The sequence below is a fragment of the Schistocerca americana genome, chromosome 8 (assembly GCF_021461395.2).
Source record: "Schistocerca americana isolate TAMUIC-IGC-003095 chromosome 8, iqSchAmer2.1, whole genome shotgun sequence".
Classification (NCBI taxonomy): domain Eukaryota; kingdom Metazoa; phylum Arthropoda; class Insecta; order Orthoptera; family Acrididae; genus Schistocerca; species Schistocerca americana.
Genome location: NC_060126.1, coordinates 112326047 through 112352063, shown reverse-complemented (window position 1 = coordinate 112352063; position 26017 = coordinate 112326047). Strand labels below are relative to the sequence as shown.

Genomic DNA, 26017 nt, shown 5'->3' with positions numbered 1-26017 from the left:
CTTCTTTCATGCCGACCCCCCCTGAATTCCAGTCCTATGTCACTATTAAATTTTCGTTTCCCCTTAACTATCTGAATAATTTATTTTGTCTCATCATAGATTTCTTCAATGTCTTCATCACCCTATAGAGCTAGTTGGCACATAAACTTCCACTGGTGGTGTGTGTGTGTGTGTGTGTGTGTGTGTGTGTGTGTGTGTGTTGGCTATGATAATGCTTTCACAGTGCTATTAGTAATAGCTTACTCGCATTCCTTATTCATTATTAAACCCGCTCCTGCCCAAGACCTCTTTGATTCTGTATTTATAATACTGTAATTAACTGACCAGAAGTCATGTTCCTCCTGTCGTCAAACTTCACTAACTCCCACTACATCTAACTTCAAACTGTCCTTTTCCATTTTTAAATTTTCTAACCTACCTGCCCGATTAAGGGCTCTAATAATTTGAAAACCCTTACTTGATTATCCTCTTCTCTCTCTCCAAAGGATGATCACAGGAGTCATGTAAAGGAACTTTAATATTTGTACACAGTTATGTTAAATGTTTCTGTAATGCCACTATAGCCTGACAGAGAGATGGTAACTCAAAACATGTTGCTGAATAAATAATTTAGAAGTCAACAAATTTTGTGACTGGTAGCTGTATTTGAAAACTTCTTCATAACGGATCTAACATTCCATGCTCCATATCATATCAAGAGCTCAGATAGAAAACCAATGGTCAGAAAAGCTTTTCTGAAGATGAGATACTTGTTAACATCAAATATAGATTTAAGTGTCAGAAAGTCTTTTCTGAAAGTATTTGTCCAGAGTGTAACCATGTATGGAACTGAAACATGGATGATAAACAGTTTAGACAAGGAGAGAACATGAACTTTTGAAATGTGGGGCTACAGAAGAACGCTGGAGACTAGACGGGTAGATTGTATAACTAATGAGGTGGTACTGAAGAGAAGTGGGAAGAAAACAAATTTGTGGAACAACCTGACTTGAAGAAGGGGTTGGTTGATAGGACACATTCTGAGACATCATGAAGGAATCACCAGTTTAGTATTGGATGGAAGTGTGGGGAGCAGGGAAGGTAACAATCATAGAGGAAGACAAACAGATGAATACAGAAAGATGTAGGTTGCAGTAAGTATTTCGAGCTGAGTCTCGTACAGGATAAGGCAGCCTGAAGAGCTGCATCAAACCAGCCTTCGGACTGAAAACCGCAACAACAGCCCACCAGTTACAAAGATTGGCAGTTCAACTTTCAAGTCCCATATTTCAAATTCTATAAACTAATTAATTTATGAGATAATTAATATTCAGTTTTACAAGTAGCAACATTTTCCATTTTCGATTTTCTCTCTGTGCTTATTAGATTCCAACATTTGCAAGCCTACATTTTATGCACAAGATGATGTCCTTACTTCATTAATCACTATTTTTACTTAATTTATTGAAAGTTTCTACTTGCCCACTGTTTCCATGGCACAGCCAATATTTCTAGTTGGAACAAGGATATGAAAGAAGTCCACCAAGACCAGCAAAAGATCTTCCACCGCATTAATCATAGTTTGGATTTTGCACTATAAGAAGTTTCAAGAAGCTGTGATCCATTGTGTGATGTCTTTGTATCTCTGAAATGATGTCTTAAATATAATTATGGTATCTTACAAACAGGAAAAACATGTAAGTAGATGAAGTGCTATCATCAAGTGTCGATGAGGAATCCAAATCCAAAAAGTTCAACAGCCAACAATACCAATGTGCTTGACCCCATGAGTGGTATAAGTTAAACCTTTGGAGCATTTCAGGAAAAATATTGACATGTGCCACAAAATAGTGACCAAATTATTGAGCGCACAGAGCTCAATCAAAGACAAAAGATGGTCGGCCCCGTAAGGTTACGTGAAGCAGCTCAAAAAGTTTGGGACTATTACTTCTGTATGACTGTTGCTATTGAAGTCTTGACTATGAAAAGAACTGATCAGATCTCTACGGAGTCCGCATTATAATATAACTGGAGCGTGAAGTTCTGTAGACATTCAGCAAGAGTTTGGAAGAATTGTTTGGGGTACGCACACAGCAAGCTTTAACATGCACAAGCTCCATGCACAGCTCAAAATACTGCAAACCGTTACAGCTGGTGTGAAATCATATAATGTATCCTCTCTCAAAAGACAACTTATTGCTGAATGTGGTACGTTTAAGGAACTATTTCAAGAAATTATCCATTTGAGCAGTCTCGTAAAGACAGTTCCAGTATCACTGTCAGCTTCTGAGAGGTCATTCATTGCACTGTGACAACTTAAAAACTTGCCACAGATCAACGATGGCCTGAAGGAAAGAGGACTGGGGTTTAAAGTCCCACTGACATTGAAGTCATTAGAGATGGAAGACCAGCTCAGATTGGTTCAAGGATGGGGAAGGAAATTGACTCTGCTCAAAGAAATCATCCCGGCATTTGCCTGGAGTGATTTAGGGAAATTGCAGAAAACCTAAATGTAGCTGGCTAGATGTGAATTTGAAAATTGAGCCATCAACCTCCTCCCCCCCCCTGCCGAAACTGTGGAAAGGAAAGCTAGATTAAGAAATTGTTGTAAGTAAAAGATTTGGAATCTAAAAAGAAACAACATAAATGCCTTCCTCTTTTTCAAAGAAATTATGTTGTTGTATACAGAACTTCTTAATACTAATGATCAATGGCCTTTTGTTACTAAAGTCTATAGTAAATCTGAGCTATTGTTCGTAAGTGACCTCAGAGAAAAGAACTGATTTCTTCCTACTTATGACTTTTTTTTTAAATTAAATGGACAAAGTTTCCAAAAAGCACGGTCTATGAAATGGGGCCCACACTGATATTTTTTAATATTAATTAAAGATTTCTCTTTGTAAAACAAAATACCACTGAACAGAGATATATTAACAGGCATAATAGGGCACTTCAGTCGGCATCACCTATATAGCAGTGGTTGAGACCAGTTACTGCTGCTACAATGGCAGGTTATCACGAATTAAGTAGGTTGAATGTGGTGTTATAGTCGGTACACAAGCGATGGGTCACAGCATCTCCAAGATAGCGATGAAGTGGGGATTTTCTCGTACGACCATTTCACAAGTGTACCATGAATATCAGGAATCCAGTAAAACATCAAATCTTCAACATCACTGCAACTGGAAAAAGAGCCTGCAAGAACGGGACCAATGATGACTGAAGAGAACTGTTCAACGTGACATAAGTGCAACTGTTCCACAAATTGCTGCAGATTTCAGTGTTGGGCCATCAACAAGTGTCAGCATGCAAATCATTCAATGAAACATCATTGATATGGGCTTTCTGAGCTGAAAGCTCACTTGTGTGTCCTTGATGATTACATGACACAAAGCTTTACACTTTGCCTGGGCCCGTCAACATCAACATTGGACAGTTGTTGGCTGGAAATATGTTGCCTTGTCGGATGAGTCTCATTTCAAATTGTATTAAGCAGATGGACGTGTAAGGGTATGGAGACAACTTCATGAATCCATGGGCCCTACTTGACAGCAGGGGATTGTTCAAGCTGGTGGAGACACAGTAATGGCGTGGGGCGTGTGCATTTGGAGTGATATGGGATCCCTGGGCTATGTCTAGATACGACTCTGACAGGTGACACGTGTGTAAGCATCTCATCTGATCATCTGCATCCATTCATCTCCATTGTGCATTGACAGACATAGGCAATTCCAGCAGGACAATGTGACAACCCACATGTCCATAATTCCTACTGAGTGGCTCCAGGAACACACTTCTGAGTTTTAACACTTCCAATGGCCACTAAACTCCTCAGACATGAACATTATTGAGCATATCTGGGATGCCTTGAAATGTGGTGTTCAGAAGAGATCTCCACCCCCTCATACTCTTACGGATTTATGGACAGCCCTGCAAGATTCATAGTGTCAATTCCCTACAGCACTACTTCAGACATTTAGTAGAGTCCATGCCATGTTGTGTGCTCACGGGGGTCCTACACAATATTAGGCAGGTGTACCAGTTTCTTTGGTTCTTCATTGTGTGTGTGTGTGTGTGTGTGTGTGTGTGTGTGTGTGTGTGTGTGTGTGTGTCCCAAAAAAAACCTGTTGGTAAGCCACTGCCTCTCTGTGTTGTGTTACGTGTTTGGTGTCCTTTATGAAGGAATATACACTGCAGCAAATGAGTTAAATAATTTGGTCGTCTTGGACAGGGAGCCTTCCTGCGGAGCCACAATAACCACCTACATTCAAACGTTTCAGGAGTGTTTAGATTTGTGGATTTTAGAAGGTGGGAGTGTGGAGACGGCATGAATGAGACTGATTTGGGAGAGGGTTAGGGATCAGAGGCTATTCTGAACTTCTGGAATATGACATTTTAGTTAGGATGAAGACATAAGGCCTTTTAAAGACAAATGGCTGCTCTTTCTCCCATCACGATGTTTGAGGAAAGACAAGCCAAGGGGAAAAGACAAGCCAAGGTTGGAGGTAAGGATTTCCTGGAAATCAACGAAGGGATGGTCTGTGGTGCTGGGAGAAGATCACTGTTCTACTGAAGTATAAAGTAGCAGATGCAAGGTAAGATAGGTTCCCCAAGTTGGTTTTGGTCAGGAAAGTTGGGGCAGAGAAGTACTTCCATTGGGGATAATGAGTGAAGAAGATTATACCTCCTATTAGTCCAGCATAAATGGATTTTTACAATAGATTGGATATGTTTTTCTTACTGTTTTTGCAATCTAGCTCCAGTTGGTGAAGAGGAACGAGTGCATGAAACTAGGTGTGTAAGACAGAAATACCTCTCCAAAGATGCTGCAGTAGTTCAGGGATGCCAGTGCCATATAACTACTGGACTTTTGAAGGCTAGGGACTGCAGGAATTTTAAGAATTGCAGAGGCCCTTGTGAAAGTAAGTGTGACTTCCTGAGTTGGGTATTTTTAGTCACAGCATTTAAGGAAGGGAGTGTGTGTGTGTGGGGGGGGGGGGGGGTGTTATGAAGTCAACAGATTAGGCAGCATTTCAGAAACAGGATATGCGACTGAGTGTTTGCTACAGATAAGGACATTTTCCAGAGCTGACTTAGCTATATTCGACAAGAAGCTATTACACATGAGATGTAGTTATAGGATGAGAAAGAGAATATAAATGAGATCTGGAAATAAAACTTTTGGGGTGTGTGGGTGTAAATATTTCAAAGGGAACTGGCAGTAAATTAAATTCAAACAGATGAAAATTATGATGATGAACAAGTGTTTGCAAGGCAGGGATGTGTGACATCTCCTTTCACCTTTCTTTTTGACCACAGTTGTTCCACCCCAGTGGGAGATACATATGGGATATGGGGGGGTGGGGGGTGTACATCTCGCCCTCCCCCCCCCCCCCCCCCCCTGCAGAGCCACCCGCACTGCCATCCATTCTTTCAAGAAGAATCTCTCCTTGTGATTAAAAAGAGACTCATGGGATAGATTCTTCAATACAAGCAAACGAGTATAAACACCCTTAATTATCTTGATTCTGTTATGATTCAAGTGTTGTCTGTTTGTCCTAGATCTGACTATCCTACTTGGCACATGCTCCACAAAATATTTGCTTGTCTACCTGCATCTATTGCTACAGTAGAAAGAAGTTTTTCACCATTGCAGCGTACAAAGATATGGCTGAGGTCAGCAATGAAGGAGGTTCAACTTAATGGCTTATCTTGGTTGAACACTCAGCCTGACATTGATTGTCCTATTGGTGATGTGATTAACCAATTTGCCAGGAAGAATAGGCACATAGAATTCATCATTTAAGGAAGAGAACTACAATTGTAACTTTTTTATATCATAAGATGGCATTGTCTTAAATAAAACTTTCTTAAACTTTGCAACATTGCATGTGACTTGATTCATTTTTATTATGGTAAAAGTAAAGGTAGCTCAAGATATCTTTACGGGCCCCCTCCATGAGGTTTTTCTGTATCCGCCACTGGTTCCACCCAACATAACTATCAACTTAGATATGCTACAATGCTGGGGATAACAGTTGTGCTTGTGTCTATGCTCTGAAGAAAGAGTATAAGTCTGTAAGCTCAGCTACTATCTTCCATTTCTAATTTGCATTTTTAAAGACACAGTTGTATATCTGGATCTGTATGAAGAGTCAAATTTTAAATCTACCTCATGTCCTCTCAGTGCTTGATCTTTATAACATTCAATTAGTGAAATTTACCTTATTCAAGGTTACAACTCTTCAATTATTTGCACCAGTCCTTTTTGGCATACCCAATCATTACCAAATTTGTTACTAGGTAACAGCCTTTGCAAAGTTTACTGTATGGTTAACTACTAAAAAGTAAATTATTTCTATACTACACATACTGACTGAACATAGAAAACATGGCATTATAGTTATAATGAGTAAGACTGGTTAATTGTAACAGACAAATTGTGTGTACAGTTCATAATTAGAAAGTAAATGATCAAATAAAGGTATTTAACTGCAGCTATGGGAAAAAGCAGTTTCCTGAATCATATCTGTTGAATGATGTATCTTAGGGACAGTGTCATATCTAGAGAGAGAGAGAGAGAGAGAGAGAGAGAGAGAGAGAGAGAGAGAGAGAGAGAGAGAGGGGGGGGGGGCATTACTTTTACTGACCTCCAGCAACCATACTGAGGAAGTATAAGCAAATCAGAAGTGCATGAAATCTTCATTCACCCTTGTAATAATGGATTCAAACACAGTGAGACAAATATAAACAACAGTGACTCAGGGATGTTAAAAATCACAGTACTGCTTGCAAAGTGATATTAAAAATAAAGATCCATATATCATATAAAAATTATATTTTGTTATTAAATATAAAAATAAAAATACATTACTTCTGGAAGCCTTAAATATATACTGATGCATAAAGTCACAAATCACTACCAGTAAAACAAATGTGACCATTATGGCTCCACTGCAAGAAACCACACACAGTCTCTCTACACATACAATGTCATGACAGCAGCCATCAACAAGGGAAAAAATTTCACACAAACATATTCATTCTTTTGCATTACTGTCGCTGTCTTTTGTGTAATATAACAAATAAACAGTAATACTGCAATCCATTAAATGTGATTTGAATAATATCACTGACAACTGACTAGGTCTACATAAGATATAGCTGCACAAGCATTTCATAACAGCACCAATCATTCCAGCATATTGTAATAGTAGCAGACCATTTCTCTTCCCATAGGTTCAATGCTTTAAAAAGATAATAATTCATAATACAATACAAAATATATGTGAGTCCATTTTCCAATGACAACCCACTACACAGACAAATATTTTACAATTAGACACAATGCAACATTAATTAGAGATTTTGTCTCTGGCAAAATATACATATCTACACTGTCTCTATTAAGTAGAGTAAAGAAAACCTCTCAGAGGTGTATTACTTCTCCATCACTGTTACTGATGGACTGTATCATTAAGTTACAATTAGCATCCAATTTTTTTAGCATAGTTTTGCCCTTCCACCAGAGAAAAGTAAATAAATATAAAGAGTTTTTATAAATAAACATCTACATCAAAATATGATGACTCATTGAAAATCAGTCACAATTTTAATTCTTTCCATGACCAGTACAATTCAGTTTAAGAGTGCAATGGCACATAATTCATGATAAAACTGACGAGGATATGAAGTACTATTTAAGTATATTCTCGGCATGATTGGGACAAAGGGATTGAGTTACAGAAGGGATAAAAGGCCAATGATGAACGGGAAATGTTATGCTTCAAAATGAAGGATATGTCTAAGATACACTTACAGCAATAAACAAATATAAAAATAAGAAAACCCATGATATGTATTTCTGATTTTTCTATGTGCAGTTTAACTTTGATCAGGACAAAGGAAGAAACATAGTCAATTCCCTAACAGTTATCATTAAATATCACATTTGTTCTAAAATTGTGCAAATTCTTGTTTCTTTAGAGTATCCTCACCAGCCTGTTTACTGTGGCTCTCTCTCATAAACTGATCTTCAGTTCTCGTAGCCCTAGGGACTTATGAATAGGTTTCTACTTGTGAGAAAAATGCTTTAATTTTGCCGTAATTACAAACGTGTTAAGGTATTTTCTTCATGCAAATGGGGATGAGGTATAGATAAACACAAAAATATTATAATTTTATTATACTTGCTTTTTTAAAGACAAATAAAAAACTAATGGCACAATGGAATCTTATTTTCAGACATACAAATAAAAGAACAGCCAAATTCTAATATGAATGAAGAAGATTAGTTATTACTCTCCACTTTGCACTAGAATTTTAAATGAAAATTATTTCACATGTTTTTCAGAACAAAATTGTATTAATTCAGGATAGAGACCACAAATTAACACTAAAAGGACTGTCTCCTTCACCTCCCTCCTCCAAGTTTTTCCTCAGTAATTTCCAAAATTAATACACTGTGACTGACACTAAAAATATGGACATTTAAAGACCTGTCATACTTTCTTATCAGTGAAAATAAGTGCTAGTTTCACATAAAACAATCATGCAGTGAATAATTCTATTTCACCGTTTCAACAGGAAAATGGCTTCCTCTCCTATTAATATTTGTCTTCTTTCCATGATCTTCCTCAGCTATTAAATCCATCTACCATTTATCAGAATCTTGAAGGAAAAAAAAAGTGCACACTTCCATTACACTACACTAACATATCACTGTTCAACATGGAATGACTGTCTAGGTTCCAATTATGACAGCTGACTGAATTATCTTACAAGAATCTCGTACATGACATTTTCAAATCATAGGATCACAGGCGTATAAGCACAAAATTCTGAAATACTAGTTTTTGCACACTATAACTCCAGAAAAAACTGCTGTATGTATTTCTAAGTATGAAATGTAAAACAAACAAATTCTACAACAGTAGTCATTTTACAATATCAACTGTCAGAATTACAATCGAGTATAGGAAAGCCATCTTAATTCTTCCTGATTAAAAATAATTACATACATCTGTTTCTCAGCACTCTTACATATAACTTCGAAAGATATTGCAAAAAGTTGTAATTTTTGTTTAAAACTTCAGTTCTACTTATCTGGCAGTTCCTGGATTTCTAAACTATGAACTGTCCATTAAATAATACTCATAAATCTTAAAACTACAGCGTTATTGCACATAAAAACTTTATTTTAATTTCCACTGCGCCTGATGAAGAACTTTTCTTTTGAGTGAACATTATTTCTATATTTATAATTATATAAATATAACTACTGAAATTCTGGTTGCTGTTTCATAAGAAAGTCAAAGTTGCTATCACAGTTGTACAATCCACATTGCCCTACGCCCTAATGCTGAAAACAGCTACTCATATAGTTCTCCTGTTTCAAAGAGTTATAAAGTCCACAGAATCCCTTCAAGTACTGAAAACATATCTACACTCTGTAACAATAGGTTGATCCTTCATTTTAACAACAAGCCAATATATCAAACAAGATGACTCTGCTGACAATACTGTTATGTCCATTTTTAGAAAATTCCATACAGATCAGGCCTCCATTCCTGAAATTTGTTCCTGTTTGACAGACTGCTGATCCGTATCCTTTGTCAGTGCAGCAGCTGCAGTGATGCTGAACACAAAATTTAGACAGCCAAACTTTATGAAAGAGCCGTGGTTTATCAATGCTGTCCCTTCCCAACCAGCTCCAGCATCTCCAATTACATCAGAACTGCTTCCTCGACAACTGCACTGTATCTCTACCTATAGAAATAACACCAAAGAAATAACTTTTTCTAATTTCTCCTCAAACACTGATAAAAAATTAATTTTAATTACAGAGCTGTGACTAAATTTTTAAATCATAAGTTAACAATGTAAACAGGTATTCAATATCTACCAACTACAATGGGCAGAAAGCAAGTGTCTACTTGAAATGTGTAATAATAATAATAATAATATAATAATAATAAATAATAATAATAAATAATTAATAATAAATAATAATATATTTGTATAAAAACAATTGTGTTGGTTTCTCTGCAGAAGTAGGTTGATTTTCACAGATATAAACCTGTCAGTGCTGTGGCATTCTGTTGTGGCTGGTGCTGAGATTGTGGTGGACTGTGCATGGGCCACATGTTACTTTGCATCCAAGCACAATTACGATTGTCACACAAAACACCTGTTTATGGGGATTCGTTATGGACACTATAACAAGCAGTCAACCCAAGACATCCATGTCAGAGGAAAATCAGCAATTGGTGTGGAAATGTTCACATCATGCCCCAAAAAATCAACTTGTTACACAGCTCATGACAGTGGTCTAACACAATACATGATCTGAAGATACTTAAAAAAATGAGTATGAATTTCATTAGTGGAAGCTGTATTACTATTGGGAACTACCTGTGAAGATTGCGACGATCACATGAGATATTATGGAGAAATCGTGGTAGACTAGCTCAAAGACTTTCCCCAGTTGTTTTCAAACATAATCTAGCGAGATGAAGCTGTGTTTAACTTGCGAGAATTTGTAAATTTCTATAGTTCTCACTACTCGCAAAAGATTTTCTGCATGTGACTACAGAGAAAATGCAGAATCACCTCAATGTAATGGTGTGATGCAGTACAACATTAAAACAACTTATCAGTCCGTTTCTTTTACAAAATACAATGAACTCAGACTTCATCTTTACGCAAGTTGGAGCACCACCACATTTTGCAAACAATCAGTGTAAACAAATGGGTCGATAATCATTTTCTGGGATGATGGTTGGGTTGCTGTGGTTCTCGCAAGAGGCTAACATGAAGACTTTGTCTTACACTGTATGGCTACTTCTTGTGATGATGGGCGAAGGACGAAGTTTATCAGACCACACCATGTGTCTCTGGGTTATTTGTAAATTCGTATCCTGCATGTTCTCAACAATAAACCACAAAAGTTCCAGCAGAAGTCAGTTAAGAATATTCTCAAACAATTGAAGACACTGGTGGAAAATATTGGCACCTATATGGAATATACATTGTGTACTCAATGTACACATTCTGCTGATCATAATATATCTGGTTTCAACAAAATAGATCAAATATTTTGGGAAATATTAGCAGTTTCCAATAGGCACTAACTTTCTGCCAACTCAGGAGTTAATGTTGAGCAGCAAGCAAAGTAGAGACTGAAAACTGAAACAACTTCAAAAATTCCTCACCTTTCCTGAGCCAGCAATCATCTTTTGCGGTTCTGATTCTGGATCACTGCATACTTGAGTGTCTCTCTTCCTTCGTTTATGGACTACTTCTCGTATCCTCTGAACCAGTGGATGGACAGTATTTGATGATCCCATAGGCGCAGCCTTCTCCGAAAAGTCACATGAATACAGCACATTGTCAACCATTGTGCCATGTTCGCTGTAGTTCAGTAACTCGAACTGTTTTGTTGTCTGAAGTTAAAAATAGAAATATATCTTAGTTCACTAAAAGAAAAAATAAGCCAGATGTTTTTTGTTTGTCCCTGTGAGTGTGGCTCAAATGAAAACATTAACTGCATGTTTCTAAAATATTTATTACATTTAAAATGAGTATGATCACATCACTTCTTCAAACAATCCCAAAAATGTGTTAGCAACATACTGCACTAATAAAAAATTTGAACTTATGGGAAGTCACTTTGTGGATGAGAGAGGGGAGGTTGTGGAACTTCAACAAAAGTTGAAAACATTTAGTACCAAATTGCAGGTTAAGACTATGTCTAATGCTTTTCTCTTGGCAAATTCTTTCTAGTCCCTTAGGTCTAGTTAATTGTACTGTAGCAATATAATACATTGAAACTAACAGAAAGTACACAAACACAGAAGTGTTTACCTTATCCAGCCAGCCCAGGTGAAAGAATGGTTCTTACTAACAGGCAACTGTATGACAACCTCCCTTTTCCAGGATTAATATTTGTAAATTTTCAGGCTGCACATTTATTATCATCATTTGGAATTTTATGGTGACTTTCTTATTGTGGTGCTTTCTTTTAAGAGGGTATGTATAGGTCACAAGTTCTATAACTGATTCACTGACATTTTAAGTTCGCTTGAATGACAATCAAACTCACAAACAAATCTAGTCTTCTAGTTATGGCTGTAACTACACAAACACTGTGTGCCTCATCTAATTTGATCAGAAGCAACTCCACCAACTAATCAGTAGCTGTGAAAATCACTGAATGGTGCGCAGAATGTGTGTGGAAGACACACAGATTCCATGTTCTGTGTTACACGCAGTATAGGGACTAGAATTGTCATGCAGCACACAAACATCAGAAGTGTAAAGTCAATGATATTTACTCCTCATCGCAGCATATGGGTGACTATAGAAGGCAATTCCTGACATCTGAGACAGTTCAAAGGACAGGTCTCATCCTTGGTACTGTTGCTCACTGTTCTTACAAAATTAATTCTCTTCAGTCTTAAACGAACACAGTCAACAACTGCAACCAAAACCAAAATTTTTCGCAAGTGACTCCAACAACTACATCCTACTCAGATTTATTCTGTTGAAATGAGTATTTTCTTTTTAATTCCCAATTTGGTAAGTCTAGGTATCTTCTTAAGGGTTGGTTTTATTGGGTTACACATTTTACCTCGAAACTTTTACATCCTCGCAGTGCACATGCCCCTTAACTGCACCAAAACTGAATAAAAATTAGGTAATTTAAATCACACTATATGTACATCATTCAAAGAATTAAATTTAATGTCAACTGAACTTTCAGTTAGCTACTCTGACAAAAAGGACATACCTCATCAAAGAATATGCATGCATGTTTTGGTGAGACAAAATTGCAGTGGCCATAATTTTCCAAGATGACATCCATATCTGCACCTGAGGATAAAATTACATTTAGTAAATTAGAGTATTAAAGCCACAGCTCTATAATGTAAATGAGCATTACGTGGAGAATACCATGCAGTAATATAAATATTAATAAATTTTGTCAATTTGAAATAACATACATTAACAAAAATAAAAAGGTAGCTTTTATCTACTGATTTACATTAAAGTTTCCCTGCCCAAATTTTATTTATGTAGAAAGAAAATAAATACCACCAATAAGACATTGGCATGCCATCAATGGGCTGCAAAAGTTTGCAAAACTCTAAATTACTACATAAAGTTCTCACGTAACAATTTGTAAACATACCAGTGAATCATAGTACCCATAGTTACCATAGTGAAAGCTCATATTGAACTCTTTAAACACATGTAGTCATGTTAAAGAAGTCAGGCAGCTTTGTGATGAATCATCATCTAATATTAACAATGTAGAAGAAGACAGACTGCTACTTATCATTAATAAGGCATGTTTGAAAAAACAAATATAAGGAAACTTAATGTGTCTTCTTTATGGTAAGCAGTAATCTTGTCTTTTTCTATATTGTTGATATTCCTACATGGAGGTCCATTGTTTAAATAACTACTAATGTTCTATATTTTCTCTAAATATTTACCTACATTGACTGAACTGTTCATGATTAAGATAAATGAACTCCCATCTGATACTGATAAAAGCTGAAATAGTTTTGTACGCTGATGATGCAAGCACCATAATTAAGTCCCATAGTGGCACCACAACAAACGGGCTGAATGATAAATTAAATTTTCACCAAAAACACTGATTGATTTGCAGCAGGTTCGGCTACAGCACGCCACCCTGCAGACGAAGACTAGGTGTGGACCCCACGTGGGCTGAGGCTTGGCTCAGAAGTACTTTGTACAGTGCAACATTTCATTTAGCACTGCAGTGCAGCATTTATCCATTGGCACGGTTTCCTTCACTTCGGTAGAATTATGGTGTCAGCATTGTTTGTGGCATAAGAGAAGTTCAGAGGTCTAGTGTCTGTCTGCCTAAAAAGAGGCAGTCTAGTGATCTATCATCACAAGCTGTTAAAAATGAATGAGAATGACAGACGAGGAGGATATGGATTCTCAGTACCTATACACAGTTGCATAATCGACAAATACCACAAATTTGCTTTGGAACGACACTACAGCGCCACACAGAAAGAATTTAAAGAATTAGATGACAATTAAAGAGCAAAAAAATTACAATTCTCAACAGACGGTATTCAACAAGGAGTCTTATGTGCTAAATTTGCGGGCATGGAGCATGGCAAAGAAACCTCCTATAAGGATAATATCTGGTGTATGTTCTCAACCCTAACGTTGGCAACTGTTCAAAAATTAAGCACACTCACAACAGCATCACATTATCTTAACCTTCGTATGAATTGCTGTTAGTAATCAAGCAGAATTTGGAAATAAGGGTGGAACCCACAAATATAAAACTTCAAATAGTAAGTAAAGCTGCCACCAACCCACATGTTGCTTTACTGTGCACAGTCCAATTTGGAGATAGTATGCCACTGTCTTTCTTCAACCTTTGAGCTCACTTAGCTAGTTAGTTGTACGGGAACATATAGCTTAACAAATGAAGAGCCAAGATAGACACAAAGCCCACGACTACTACAGTAGTACAAGTTTATATGCCAACTAGCTCTGCAGATGATAAAGAAATTGATGAAATGTATGATGAGATAAAAGAAATTACTCAGGTAGTGAAGGGAGACGAAAATTTAATAGTCATGGGTGACTACAATTCGACAGTAGAAAAAGGAATAGAAGGAAACATAGTAAATGAATATGGATTGGGGCTAAGAAATGAAAGAGGAAGCCGCCTGGTAGAATTTTGCACAGAGCATAACTTAACCATAGCTACACTTGGTTCAAGAATCATGGTCCGCAGCTCGTGGTCGTGCGGTAGCGTTCTAGCTTCCCACGCCCGGGTTCCCAGGTTCGATTCCCGGCGGGGTCAGGGATTTTCTCTGCCTCGTGATGACTGGGTGTTGTGTGATGTCCTTAGGTTAGTTAGGTTTAAGTAGTTCTAAGTTCTAGGGGACTGATGACCAAAGCTGTTAAGTCCCATAGTGCTCAGAGCCATTTTGAGCCAAGAATCATGAAAGAAGGTTGTATACATGGAAGAACCCTGGAGATACTAGAAGGTTTCAGATAGATTATATAATGGTAAGACAGAAATTTAGGAACCAGATTTTAAATTGTAAGACATTTCCAGGGGCAGATGTGGACTCTGGCCACAATCTATTGGTTATTAACTGTAGATTAAAACTGAAGAAACTGCAAAATTGTGGGAATTTAAGGAGATGGGACCTGGACAAACTGAAAGAACCAGAGATTGTACAGAGCTTCAGGGAGAGAATAAGGGAACAATTGACAGGAATGGGGGAAAGAAATACAGTGGAGGAAGAATGGGTAGCTTTGAGGGATGAAGTAGTGAAGGCAGCAGAGGATCAAGTAGGTAAAAGATGAGGGCTAGTAGAAATCCTTGGGTAACAAAAGAGATACTGAATTAAATTGATGAAAGGAGAAAACACAAAAATGCAGTAAGTAAAGCAGGCAAAAAGGAATACAAACGCCTCAAAAATGAGATCAAGAGGAAGTGCAAAATGGCTAAGCAGGAATGGCTAGAGGATAAATGTAAGGATGTAGATGCTTATCTCATGAGGGGTAAGATAGATACTGCCTACAGGAAAATTAGAGAGAGCTTTGGAGAAAAGAGAACCACTTGCACGAATATCAAGAGCTCAGATGGAAACCCAGTTCTAAGCAAAGAAGGAAAAGCAGAAAGGTGGAAGGAGTACGTAGAGGGTCTATACAGGGGCAATGTTCTTGAGGACAATATTATGGAAATGGAAGAGGAGGTAGAGGAAGATGAAATGGGAGATATGATACTGCATGAAGAGTTTGACAGAGCACTGAAAGACCTGAGTCGAAACTAGGCCCCAGGAGTAGACAACATTCCATTAGAACTACTGACAGCCTTGGGAGAGCCAGTCCTGACAAAACTCTACCATCTGGTGAGCAGGATATATGAGACAGGCGAAATTCCCTCAGACTCCAAGAAGGATGTAATAATTCCAGTCCCAAAGAAAGCATGTGTTGACAGATGTGAAAACTACCGAACTATCAGTTTAATAAGTCACAGCTGCAAAATACTAACACGAATTCTTTACAGACGAATGGAAAAACTGGTAGAAGCCGACCTTGGGGAAGATCAGTTTGGATGCCATAGAAAAGTTGGAACACGTGAGGCAATACTGACCCTACGACTTACCTTAGAAGAAAGATTAAGGAAAGGCAAACCTACTTTTCTAGCATTTGTAGACTTAGAGAAAGCTTTTGACAATGTTGACTGGAATACTCTCTATCAAATTCTGAAGGTGGCAGGGGTAAAATACAGGGACTGAAAGGCTATTTACAATTTGTACAGAAAGCAGATGGCAGTTATAAGAGTCGAGGGGCATGAAAGGGAAGCAGTGGTTGGGAAGGGAGTGAGACAGGGTTGTAGCCTCTCCCCGATGCTATTCAATCTGTATATTGAGCAAGCAGTAAAGGAAACAAAAGAAAAGTTCGGAGTAGGTATTAAAATCCATGGAGAAGAAATAAAATCTTTGAGGTTCACCAATGACATTGTAATTCTGTCAGAGACAGCAAAGGACTTGGAAGAGCAGTTGAACAGAATGGACAGTGTCTTGAAAGGAGGGTATAAGATGAAGATCAACAAAAGCAAAACGAGGCTAATGGAATGTAGTCAAATTAAGTCGGTTAGTGCTGAGGGAATTAGATTAGGAAATGAGACACTTAAAGTAGTAAAGGAGTTTTGCTATTTGGGGAGCAAAATAACTGATGATGGTCGAAGTAGAGAGGATATAAAATGTAGACTAGCAATGGCAAGGAAAGTGTTTCTGAAGAAGAAAAATTTGTTAACACTGAGTATAGATTTAAGTGTCAGGAAGTCGTTTCTGAAAGTATTTGTATGGAGTGTAGCCATGTATGGAAGTGAAACATGGACGCTAAATAGTTTAGACAAGTAAAGAATAGAATTTTTTGAAATGTGGTGCGACAGAAGAATGCTGAAGATTAGATGGGTAGATCACATAACTAATGAGGAGGTACTGAATAGGGTTGGGGAGAAGAGGAGTTTGTGGCACAACTTGACTAGAAGAAGGGATCGGTTGGTAGGACATGTTCTGAGGCATCAAGGGATCACCAATTTGGTACTAGAGGGCAGCGTGGAGGATAAATATCGTAGAGGGAGACCAAGAGATGAATACACTAAGCAGATTCAGAAGGATGAAGGCTGCAGTAGGTACTGGGAGATGAAGAGGCTTGCACAGGATAGAGTAGCATGGAGAGCTGCATCAAACCAGTCTCAGGACTGAAGACCACAACAACAACAACAACAACTATGAAGAGTACATTTTCTGAAGTCGCACACGTTATTTCACTGGTAGTTGCAACAGTTTCCAATGGACGGAGGCTTTAAAAATTACAGTACAGTACCTTGGTTACGTCAAGGTGTATGCCTGGAATGATTTTTCAATTTAGAATCCTGGAGCAACTCAGAATTTATCACATATGCAAATCATTGCCAGAGGTGAAATAAGTGATAACTGACATATAAAAATGCTTGGACTATCTGGGGAACAAACCGGAGACATTTGGATCTGTATTTTTGCAATTTAGCATTGAGTCAAACATTGTTCCCACTACTGAAAACATCACTCTTGCAATGAAGGGGGGAGGGGGCTTTAAAAAAAATTGAAATCATTTCAGCTTGGCAATTACTGCTCTATAAATGAATTTTCCAACAGATACCTTATCTGTGCAAGTGAGGGCAACTAAATTTAAATGTAGGGTGCGATTGGGTGTTGCATTAATTGTGTACAGCGGCACAGTGAAGCAATATTTTCATTCAGACTATTTATTATACTTGTATTTGTGATAAATTCCACATTATAGTGAGACATCGTAGATCTGGTGCATGGAACACAAAAATAGGCAAAAGAAACTGACGTGCAAATGACAGTGATACACTATATCCTTTCTAAATATTTACGTGAAGTGACTGAATTTTTGCAATACAAATATGGAAGACATGTTAGTTTCATCTTATGTAATAAAACAAGGAAATGGTTCAAATGTGTGCTTAAGGATAACCAAATGAAAAATTCTTGACTGCAGAGAAGAAATTGGCAACAACTATGCTATATCCTCTCATTCCTTTCCTAGATTTCACATATGCTTTGGCTGTAAGCGATACAACAGCTGTTCCCCAAATGCTGAGGAAATGAATGGCATTCTTAAAATTATATCAATGTCTTTACTTGGTTCAGTGGATGGATAGTCTGAACACCATTTAGACTATCTGCAGACACAGGGAAATGAATTCAATAGTCAAATATCATCTAGTTCAAATCCATCTATAAGCCACACTGTCTGACATAATAAAGAACAAAATGCAGATATAGAGTCAATGAAATTATTCCATACTTCTGAAGAGGAATTTGGCATTTTTAAAGGAGGTCAATTCTGAATTCCGAAGCAGACACAAAAGATAAATGATATTTCTTATGTCACGCTATGTCTGAATAGTTTCTACACAACTACAAAACCCAGTAAATCAGTTGGCTGAAACACTGTATCAGCATTTTCTATATCAAAGTGAACGCTGGGACTATAAACTAATGATTAAGGGCCTGTGCAGACAACACACAACCTCATGGTGCAGCCAGTGACAGTCATGGTGGACATTAACAGGAATCCCTGAAATGCATGCCAATGCACTGCGTTGGCTACATGGAAAGCTCGTTTGATGTGACGCCAGCTGACTGCTGTTACTTATATTGAGAACAATGTGCTGTCATCCTGCCACAGTGAGTGTGCAAAGCTTTTCATGAAAAGAAATTTAAAGTTTATTTTCAGTTTATTTGTGCCCACAGTATCACAACATTTTAGAGAGGACAACATTTTCCATTTGGACTATTAAACATTTATTTATTCATCACCATTGCGATTTTGGCTTATTCTGTCATTTACAACTGATAGTACACTATGAAATGTGTAAATGAATCATTCTCAACAACTCTCTGAAATAGCAATCTGCAGCTGAAATGTTCCCAATTATTTTGTAACACAAATGGTTTAATTTTTTTCTTTAACGTACTGTGTCAATACTTTTGTGGCCTACTTTCCTTTAAACACATTGCTGTCACATTAAGCAGAAAGAGTGACGAGTGACAAGGGACGTAAACTGCTGGGTTGAACTCATCTTGTCACAGAAAAAGACAGCTCTGTCTGATAAAGAGGACAAGTTGCAATGAAGACATAAAATACTGTTACCACCAGCATAGCAAAATCTTGCAATTTCTTTATGAAAAAGGACAACACTTTTGCTAGTTGGGATAAAAGATATGGATAATTATGAAAAACAGCAAGATAAATGGAAATGAATACTAGATGTGGCAGAATGGTGTCACATTAAGATATTTGGTAGCCAATTATAATGATTACTTTCTCACAATGGCTGCAAACATTGCATCTGATAATAAATAACCAATTATAGAAGTATTTTAATTTACTTTGGCAGATATTCTTTACTTTGCAGGCAGACTTTACTATCAACAATATACCCTCTTCAATGCTAACAAAAATCATTATGTCCCTCAAATTTGGTAATTATACAGTAGCGTTTTTAGAAGAGTTTTTTAAAAAAATTCTGACAACAGGACTGTCACTGAACTACCTTTGTAATCACCCAATGTCATAAGAGAGAGATTTCAAAAAGCAGCATTGATACAACTGAATTAAAAAATTCACAAACAACTGCAGATCATGTTCACTTCTTTACGTCAATTGCCAACATTTTATAGAATGTCACCTACCACACAATACAAACTCCTTTTACACAGCCTCTAAAGAGACAGCTATACATAATTTAAAAAAATTAGGTCCTGCCAGAGTGCTAAAATAGAAAAACTATCCAGTTGATACAGTCTGTGACCTTGTCAGATCTTTGACTGACTGACTTACTTTCTTCTCCCATCCTGCTCATAGTTGTTTCCCTTACGAGTTCATTTAGCAGCTGAAGAATGAATCCCATCCTCTTAGGTTATTTGACTGTAGACGATGCATGCATTTATTGCTGCCATATCTAGGATAGTATGAAAGACATGTATGAGCTACTGCCTGATTGCAATCTTAGTTGAACATTTACGAAACATTTGGTCAATGACGTCCACACCATACTCTGTGGTGTTACAGATGGTATCACTTTTTGGTTTCTTCTTTTTTTCACTCACTGCTAGTTCAGGATGTAGTTGACTGAGAATAATGGCATTCTTAGGGCCAAATGTACACTGCAGTTGACTTGGAAATCTGCGTTGTATAAATGTAAATCTCAGATTATATCACCATGAAGTAGATAAACTCAGAAATCTGTGTTGTATGAATGTAAATCTCATAACTGTGAAGTAGATCAACTATGACTGGTAAAATTTCACAGATCAAGTCAAACTCAATTGGAATCGTCAGTTCATAACCTAATGGCAGTTAAAAAACAATGTTTTTGTTTTGCACAAATGAGTTAAAAAGAAGTAAATAATAAAGGAGTCGTTATTAACACAAGTAATGTTAAATAAATATGTGAATTTTGCGCCCCCTCACACTGTTGTTGCTCAATTTTTATTTTTTTTATTTTTTTTTTGTTTTTACCTGTAAGGTTAGGTTAACATATTATCGGTTATGTAAGTAATGAATGCAAATAATAACTGATTCCATAACAATTTGTAAATAATTTGAGTAGTTTAAGACATTTTATAGATGAAGCCGCAGTGTCAGACAGAGAAATTAGAAACATATGATGTCTGACAGCAGCCAATAAATACTGAACACCTCTCACAAAAACGTTCTCTAGGCTTGAAAAGCATCAGCTACACAATTTAAATTTTTAACTATGAAATACATGCTTAAACAGCTTCGCTAACTGCACACACATTGATGAATCAGACTAGCACCATGCAGAAGCAAGTTGCTCTGTAACTCTCAGACTGTAAAATAATAACTGCATCAGTTACTTGTGTTTTGATGGTTAACACAATGTGTTTTGAGAATTTATTCTCATTTTCAAGTGCACTTGTTTACATGAATAAGTTTGCATGTGTGATTTTCTACTTCTTTTGCATCTTTTTGCGGTTGGACTGCAATCGGAAAGCGAGACAAAATAAATCTTTGAATGTTTTTAAATGCTAATGTTAGAAATGTACTGCTTCTTTTCATCACATTTTCAGCTTTCAGCTCGTAAGCACAACACTTTTAATGTTCATGTCTACAAAAAAAAACTTACCTAGTGTTGTTTTGTTAGCCAATAGACGTATGCAATAAGAAACAAAGCAAGGCACACTATTGCATCTTGTGCATGCCAACAAAGTGAATGATTATTGAAATGTCAAAGAAACAGAACTGCATAAAGGTATACCTCCATGCAGAACAGATTTCTTGTTTTATTAGATTGTCAGTGTATTAGTCTTACTGTAGTTTACACAATTTCTCACTTTGTAATCTTACCTATGATGCATCATTCAGTGCGTGGCCAATAATAGCAATTTACTTACTACCAAGACATAGAAAGGTAATCCAAATGTACTTGGATGCCACTTCTGCAGCTATTCAAAACTTGAGCCCATATCTGTCAGCTTTGCTTGACATTAATTAATTAACCAGCACCTTGCTTCGTTTGGAAGCAACTGCTCATCAACTGTAATGTCTTCACATGGGCGGTAACAGCCACAGTATTTTTGTCCGAGCTTGTTCCATATTTCAGAAATAAAAGTCAACTCATCAGCAGGGGTGCTCTGATTCTGGAATGACATCTCATCACAGAGGAGGAATCTGAAAAGTTCACAGAAATTGTCTCTTGACATTCTATCCCTGATAAAATTACGCTCCCATAATGCAACCACTGGGCATGTAAGGAAACACCTTTAGCACAAAAAGCACCTATGGTCTCCAATTCCTCCAACAATATGGTCTAAATGGTGCTTTTTATTTCTTCCCAAGCACATGATCCTGTTCGTTATTATTATAATATGCAGCATAAAAGATGCAGCGTCATCCCATCAGAAAGAAGTTGGAAGGCAGTGATGATAGTCATCCACTCAGTGGCAAGAATATTCAGTCGGCGCTCTCTCTGTCTTTCCTTCAGGACATACAAAGCAGCCCCTCATCCAGGAAACTACATGTTAATGACCTCCCATTCCATTTCTAATCACCATATTCACTGATTTGCATGTTGACTCTTGATACTGTTGTTTGAACAATTACAATGGGGAGACATTTACTGATTACATCCCCTCAATCTCGCTATCTTCATTGTTACTTGCCTCTGGTAGGAAATCAACATTAGTACCTCATAATTCACTTATGGATACAATGACCAGCATTGAAATCTTTCCGACCATGTGTATATCATCATTCAAGGGAGTGATTGTTGATAAAAACAATATGCGATGCAAGTATCTTTCTAATTGTAAGAACAGACTATTCTAAAAAGGAGTCACTCCACAGGTCAATTGAACCCTCCTACTGTTCTGTGTATACCTAATGAAATTTCCATGAAATCATGAAAATTCAACCAACTGTATTACAATACCGTCAAAAATAGAAGAAATGAGGAATAGTCACAAATTTTGGTGAAAACACGTTAAAAACTGATATCATTAGCGGAAAAAGAGCGTTATCGCAGAAATAAAAGTTTCAAATGTGCCTTTTGACCTCTTTTGTTGTTCTAGTGTTAATGGCATTTGTTGCCTGTCTCAAATGAAAAGTGATTTACATAATATATAAATAAATTCCTTGTACACTTTGCCTCCACATTTAGGTTTCAGAGTGGAGTCATGTATTCTGGAGTGAAAGTCTTCCACAAACGTTGTGGTCATTAAGCAAAAACTGAGAATTTTATAAAAATCAAACAAAAGTTAAAAACCAGCCACATCTACTAAAAATTGTCTGAGTTTTTAGGTTTAAAGAAAGAAGATTCCCATTAGAAACGCCCACTGCAAACAAATCTTTAATTTTGTGGCACATTTATTATTGTTCTAAATCAAGTGCAGTGTGGTTGTAAAGATGTTAATCTGGCAAGAGGAGATGAACAGCAGTTATTTAAGGTATCTGAGAAAGTGGTGGATAATTTTATTACATTGGACTTAGCTTGAGCAAGGAAATGGCTTGTAGCAATTTAACTACAGATCTTTATTAATCCACTTTCTAAGAACTGGTACTATTGTTAATATATATCTTGATTCCTGAATGTTGCCTTCATAACAGATCTATGGAAACAGATAAATGAAGAAATGGATGATTGTTGTGGATGACGGTAAATTTTGAAATATGTTTAATGGTTCAAATACACTAAAAATCTCATACTGACCTGTACCAATTGTCAGTGTCCTGTAAGGCATGGCACAAGGAGGACCTGTTGTGCCCAGTGGACAAAGAATTGCACGTGCTCTCACCATATGATGCTGAGTTGAAGCCCTGAGCTGACTAGCCAACAGCTGAGCTAAGTGGTCATCTGTAGATGAGTTAGGCAAAGAGGCTGCAAATATAAATTTCATATTAATATTGCAAGAGTTACAGAAAATGGAGGTCAAATTTATCTGACTTCCTCTGTCTGTTTTTGGCTGGTGTGAAAATTTTTGCAGCTATGTACTGTAAGAACTATTAATGATTGCACAAATCAACAGATACAAATTTTCCATTTCCCTGAGGCTTGATAAAAATCAAGTGAAGTCCACAGATGTTACTGTCCATTTGAATTTAATAACTCCTTCAATTGTGTTTCGATATTAATGGTGCCAAAAGAAAACTGATTATTTTTATTGCACAAAGATCTTAACTTTTTTTTAATGGAGTAAAATATGCAACTACATCTAATTTAGAGAAAATGTCAAGAGATATTTGTTGAGAAGTATGTGGTTTGATGCAAGGTGAACCGCAGACACACTTCTTCAGCATAAATTACATTAGTACATGGTCTTAATATCTCACGAGCCTTGTAGGGACTACAGTCTTTCTACCCCATGATTAAATTTATCCACATGCTTTCTTTGCTTCCTTATTTGGGCTTGTTCCATTTAATCTACTGATACTGATTTACTATTTTTCATTGATTACTATGATCAACCATCTCCCCACATATAAACTGTTGCTTCACATGCAGCTCACCAATAGGTAACCACCTGTGCTGTTACGTATTCTGTGGCTTCCTTTGGCACTGCAGATGTAAACAGTTCAATCTTAGAAGATTTTCTTTCTAGCCTTGATATTGTCATGGACTAGCACTGAAAAAATTTGTTCCATTGCCTTGTCCATCTTTTGAATTAGTATTTTGTTTGTAGACAGCTCAGAAAGCACGTGTTCACTCAGTTTACACTTATTGTTCTAGAAGTGAAGGATTTGAAACAAACACTTCTTAAAAAGCTTTCGTATTAATAATTTAGGGGGAATGGAGACCACTCACCTAATAGCAGAAGTGCTCAGTTGCTGATTAGCAGACACACTGTGTGTATGGTACTCCAGCTTGGCAAAAGATTTCTTCCAAAAGCTAACAAGTTTTCATTATCTTTTGTGTGTGCCTGTCAATGACTCAAGGCTTCTGCTATTAAGCGACTGATTTCATTTACTTCGAAATTATTTACATTCTGCCAAAACTGTCCCTACTATATTTAAATCTTTTATGTTTGTACTTGTATAAAGTAAAAAGCTAACTAAAAGTCTATAGCCTGATCCTTGTGTGTCAGGATTTTGAGGAAAAAATTAAAATTTAATCATGAGTAAAAAGTTCAGCTACTGCCATAAAATTATGAGTAGGGGGTCATAGACTGAGCTTTGTAGTGATAGATTTCACAGGGTCAAATGCAGAAAGGAGGCTGGAGCTGCATGTAACGTAGAGGGAATAGAACGATAGACCAGCAGGATGGGAGATTCTGAGCACTTTAGGCACAATTAGAGGAAGCTAGACTTAAACTGGAAAGGCCATGGACAGAGAGGGTGGAGAGATGGGAACCACGATTGGCAGAGGTGACATTGGGAAGAGAGTCCATCCAAACAGTTTTAATTTGAATACTGACAATAAGTCTAACCAACTATCAATAATACAGTGGAGAGGAGAATTCAAATAGTTGAAAGATAAGGGAAGTCTTCCAAACTGTTTGAAAGTTTAAAGTTGGCAGAAACGACAACAAGTGTAGCCTTCTGCCATTTTGCAGTAGTCGCAGGCAAGGTCTAGGCTTGCTTTGGGTAGGGAGTATCAAGTCAACAGGATTTTTAACTCAAGCACAGGACTTAATGGGACATATGACTTACACGTATTGTGTGAGGATTCTACATACAAAAATGGAAGTAAATAAATCCAAGATGTTTGCTGGCAAGAAGAAAAACTGGCTGTGGCTGTACATAAAATTGTTTTCCTGAATTTAAAATGATGCAAGAAAGTCTAACAGTCACTCACACGTAACCTTCCCCAGTTGAACTTCTCTCCGAATATTCAATTTTCAAAGGCTTGAATTACTACTGCATTTAAGTTTTCACTTGCAGATACAGCAGAAGTTCAATGTAACTTCAACCCAAAAGTATCTCCGTAGTTATGTGTAAACACACACACACACACACACACACACACACACACACACAACTTCTACCAGTCCTTGTATAGAGACAATAAACTGCAAAACTTTAGAATGTGGACAACAGTTAGTAGAGTTCAAAGAGCAGTTCAGCAGCATCAAATGGGTTATAGTATAGTTAATAGAAGTGCAGCAAAGAAACAAAAATCAAACAAAATTAAAGTTAAGTGGTGTTTTATTATAGAGGAAAAAAAGGTGCAGACTTTGCGGCAAACAAGTTTTTTTTTAAACAAAAATCCAGAAATTGAAGTAGTCACAGACTTTAAAAAATTCACAAAAAATACTTTATGGAAGTCTTCAGGTGTATGCGCTGTTATTCTCACACAGTTATGAAAAGGTAGAAGGCCTCTGTAAGTGGTTACAGAAACACAAAATTACAGCAAACCCCACTAAAACATGACAGGGGTTTTAATGCAAAATTAAGACAAAATCTTCAGAACAATTCATCA

The 26017-nt window shown here is 37.0% G+C and overlaps 1 protein-coding gene across 1 annotated transcript in view; it reads right to left on the bottom strand.

Moving 5' to 3' along the window:
- Positions 1-6800: 6800 nt before the first annotated feature.
- Positions 6801-26017, bottom strand: part of LOC124545289 (PHD finger protein 12) — a 54093-nt gene continuing 34876 nt past the window's right edge. The window contains exons 12-15 of the mRNA XM_047124176.1: positions 23312-23479; positions 12770-12852; positions 11193-11423; positions 6801-9747 (exon numbers count right to left, since the gene is read on the bottom strand). Of these exons, the coding sequence (XP_046980132.1) occupies positions 9535-9747; positions 11193-11423; positions 12770-12852; positions 23312-23479 (695 nt within the window). The 3' untranslated portion in view covers positions 6801-9534. The remainder of the gene's footprint in view (positions 9748-11192; positions 11424-12769; positions 12853-23311; positions 23480-26017) is intronic.